Source organism: Triticum aestivum, unplaced genomic scaffold (genome assembly GCF_018294505.1).
Source record: "Triticum aestivum cultivar Chinese Spring unplaced genomic scaffold, IWGSC CS RefSeq v2.1 scaffold44348, whole genome shotgun sequence".
Taxonomy (NCBI): Eukaryota; Viridiplantae; Streptophyta; class Magnoliopsida; order Poales; family Poaceae; genus Triticum; species Triticum aestivum.
In genome coordinates, this window is record NW_025226288.1 from 42,389 (window position 1) to 45,878 (window position 3,490).

The 3,490-nt window shown below is 47.0% G+C and overlaps 1 protein-coding gene across 1 annotated transcript in view; it reads left to right on the forward strand.

The window, feature by feature from the left end:
• The first annotated feature begins 905 nt into the window (after window positions 1-905).
• The window catches only part of LOC123172548 (probable protein phosphatase 2C 37), a 6,039-nt gene continuing 3,454 nt past the window's right edge, over window positions 906-3,490 (forward strand). Inside the window, exons 1-3 of the mRNA XM_044589499.1 lie at window positions 906-1,314; window positions 1,392-1,703; window positions 1,789-1,897. Of these exons, the coding sequence (XP_044445434.1) occupies window positions 937-1,314; window positions 1,392-1,703; window positions 1,789-1,897 (799 nt within the window). The 5' untranslated portion in view covers window positions 906-936. The remainder of the gene's footprint in view (window positions 1,315-1,391; window positions 1,704-1,788; window positions 1,898-3,490) is intronic.

Consider the following 3,490-nt stretch of genomic DNA (forward strand, 5'->3'; position numbering starts at 1 on the left):
ACCTCCTCTAGTCTCCACCGCGGGTTACCAATGAAAACGTCAAGCCCGACCGGGTCATACTTCCGGTCGGTTCATACCGCAGGGTATATCCCCGACAATCCCCCTCCAGTGCTCCTCCTCTTCTGCACTCCATCAATTGTCCATTTATGTTTTCCTCCTTCAGTTTGTTTTGTTTCTTCACTAGGATTCTACTCCTCACACTTGCTAGACAGGAAGGTTGTTAGAGGTATTGGAGAGGAAGGCATTCATATCATATAATCCATATCATTAATAACACCTTTTTGTACTTCTTGTCATGTGTTAGTTCTTCCTCCCTTATTTGTGAAAGATGGTACAAAGGAAGGCATAAATGATTATGACGACCAAGGGCTCCACTTAATAAAATTAAAGATCAGTCATATAAGATATTGTGAAATGTATTCGAGGGTTATCTCTAAAAATCTATCATGTCCATTAAGAGAGCACGCTAAACGCCAATGAATTGAATTGGCTTGATACAGCATATACAACAAATAAAAGCTCCTCAAATATAGAAAGGACAAACTCACCCGCAAAATAAAAGAGAGGTGAAACTGACGTTGAAAATTTATAAATTTTTATTCAAAGAAAATGTATATTTATAATATATCACTCTTTATCTTTCGTACTTGGAATATGAACAACAAACTAAGAGTAGGAAACACAATGATAAGCCTTTTTCAATCAGTGAATAAATAAGGCGAAAATGAGGAAGCAGGCAGTAAACGTGAGGCGCGCGAGGGAAGCACAAACAAGTAACCCCCTCCGTTTCTGAGCGAGAGAGCTTCCTCTTCCTCCTCCGGGTCCTCCTCCTCCGGGTCCTCCTCCTCCTCTTCTGCGCTCCTTCGGTTGTCCGTTTCCGTCTTCCTCCATCAGTTTCTTCCCTTTCTATCTCTAGGCAGGTTGCTTGTTAGGGAGATGCTCTGCTGCTTTGGCACTCACACACACCCTGCTCAACCTGCTCCGCTTTCGCGTGACCAATCTGTAGTGATGGCCAGCAACAGCGCCAACAACTTGCCCGCGGCCGGCGAGGGGGCAGCCGACCGTGCCTTGGGCTCCCAGGAACGCCGCCTACGCCGCCGCCGCCGCCGCTCCGCCCAGGTAGCCGAACAAAGGGAGGGTCCCGGCGCGGTACTGGCCGCCCGGTTGCGCGGGGCGTACGGGGCGGCTGGGATGTTGGGGAGCTACCGGAAGATCATGGAGGACAAGGTATCGCTGCGCCCGTCCTTCTTTACTTGGGTTGACGGCTCGCGCATGCACTTCTTCGCCGTCTTTGACGGCCACGGTGGCCCCGAGGTAACCTAACCGCAGATCCCCTATCTTACTCGTGCCAACTCCACCTCGACTCGACGGGTTTGAGCGTTGTGGTGCAGGTGTCTGCGCTGTGCAGGGACCATATGCACGCAATCCTAGCGGACGAGCTGGCCCGCGCGGCCGCAGCCTACCGAAAGGAGAACCAGCAGGACGAAGAGGCGGAGCATCGCGCCTGGAAGGCCGCGCTGGCACGAAGCTTCATGCGGACGGACGAGCTGGGGGCGTCGGGGGTGCCCCGGGGCACCATAGGTGGGTCCACGGCCGTGGTGGCGCTCTTGGTCCTGGGCCGCATCATCGTGGCCAACTGCGGCGACTCCCGCGCCGTGCTCTGCCGCGCCGGCCGTGCTGTCCCGCTCTCCCAGGACCACAGGGTGAGATTAAATGTGTCAAGTGTATGTAGGAGTATTTCTCTGCTTTGGTCGGCCGGACAAATTTTAGCTTCATACGTGGATGCAGCTGGACCGACCGGAGGAGATGGCGCGTGTCACGGCGGCGGGCGGCGTGGTGTTCAACTACGGCGGGGTGCTGCGCGTGCAGGGGATCCTTGCCAAGACGCGCGCGCTAGGTACATTCTCACACGATTGCCCTTCCCATCCATACAACCGGCTGGCATGCATGTTGTGTTACTACTTACTACTTACTAGCAAACAAATCACCTTCCTGAATTTGTTTGCTACTGGTCAGTGTCTCTGTTGATTGTCATTAGCCTATATGTTGCCTTTTGCCATTACTTCGACCAAAGCTGCTGGCGTGTTGTTTTGTTTTTAAGCACCACGTTTTGTTGTTCTCATTAGCATTGCCATTATATCGAAGAGAGAGGGCAATTTTTCTTTCAGAAATGATATGTAGCGAACGTCAGATTTCTGGCTCCTCCCAGAGAACGACTATAGGGTCATCAGATCCAGGGCACCAATCTTGATGCACGCTAAGTAGCCACGTCAGAAAAAACCGTTCGCTCTTGAGTTGTCTATCTGGGAACGCTCGTAGATGAAATGGACGTGCCCAGCTGATGTCCACTCATCTCTATTCCTCATCCATTCACAACCATGGGGAAGAGCTTCGGCCGGAGGAGGGCGCGACCACGATACTCCTCACCGGCGACCCAGTCTGGGCTGCTCTCGTGAATAGGTGGTAGGCGTGATCCCCTCCAGCTTCAGGCTCGGGCCCGTCTTCATCATCCCCATAGGTCAGGCCACTGCTCATCGTGTTTGGTTGCATGAATTTCTCATTGGCATCACTCCTGAAACACCAGTGTGCAATTAGTTCGTGTCAAAGAGATCTTGTAGTATAGTGTTGTGTGCCCTTTGATGTGCTAGAGGGATGCAGCTATATTGATGTTATTCTTCATATACTGTTTGTTAGCTACAGTAATTTGATCATGTGTATGTGTTGTGGAAGATGATTCCCCTAGGATTGTTGTATTGTTTGCACACGTGTGATAAATGTTGCCATGGCAAGTTATAGATAAATCTGCCCCTTAAGAAATTTTGCAAATTTACTACATCACGACAAAAAATAGAGAAATTTGTAAAAGTGAAATGGAAAATTTATGAACTATAACATGGAAAATTTAGAAGAGAAAAAATTAGGACTAATCATATGGAAATTAAGAAAAAGTTTATCTCCTACATCATGGCAAAAATTACAGGTTGCAATAGTTACAAGGGAAAATTATCAAAAAGAATTTTATAGGACAAGGTATTTTTTATGTAAAAATTATTGAACTAATTGCATGGCAATTTTAGGGGAGAATTGTGATCTCTAGAACATGATAAATTTTTAAACAACTTTGAAAACATTCAGTGTTACAACATCATGGCAAAAAAAATTAATATGAATATTATGGGGGCATACTTTTTTTATTGAAGACGTGGCAAAAATACTAAATTGGCCAACTTTTTTCAAAGTCCAAATCTCATAGTTTTACCATGTGCCAAATGCATTTGCTACATATGCCATCTTTGTTAAAGATCAAATCTCCTAAATTTGCCATCTGCCAACTTATAAATTTCGAAAACATGTTGTGTTTTTACAATCCCTAACTTTTGCCATGTGCCCATCGAAATTTCCTAAAATTGCCATCTTTTTATGGAAAGAAATCCCTAGCTTTGACATGCACCCTTTTACAATTTGCCAAAAGTAGCCCTGTGTTTTCTTA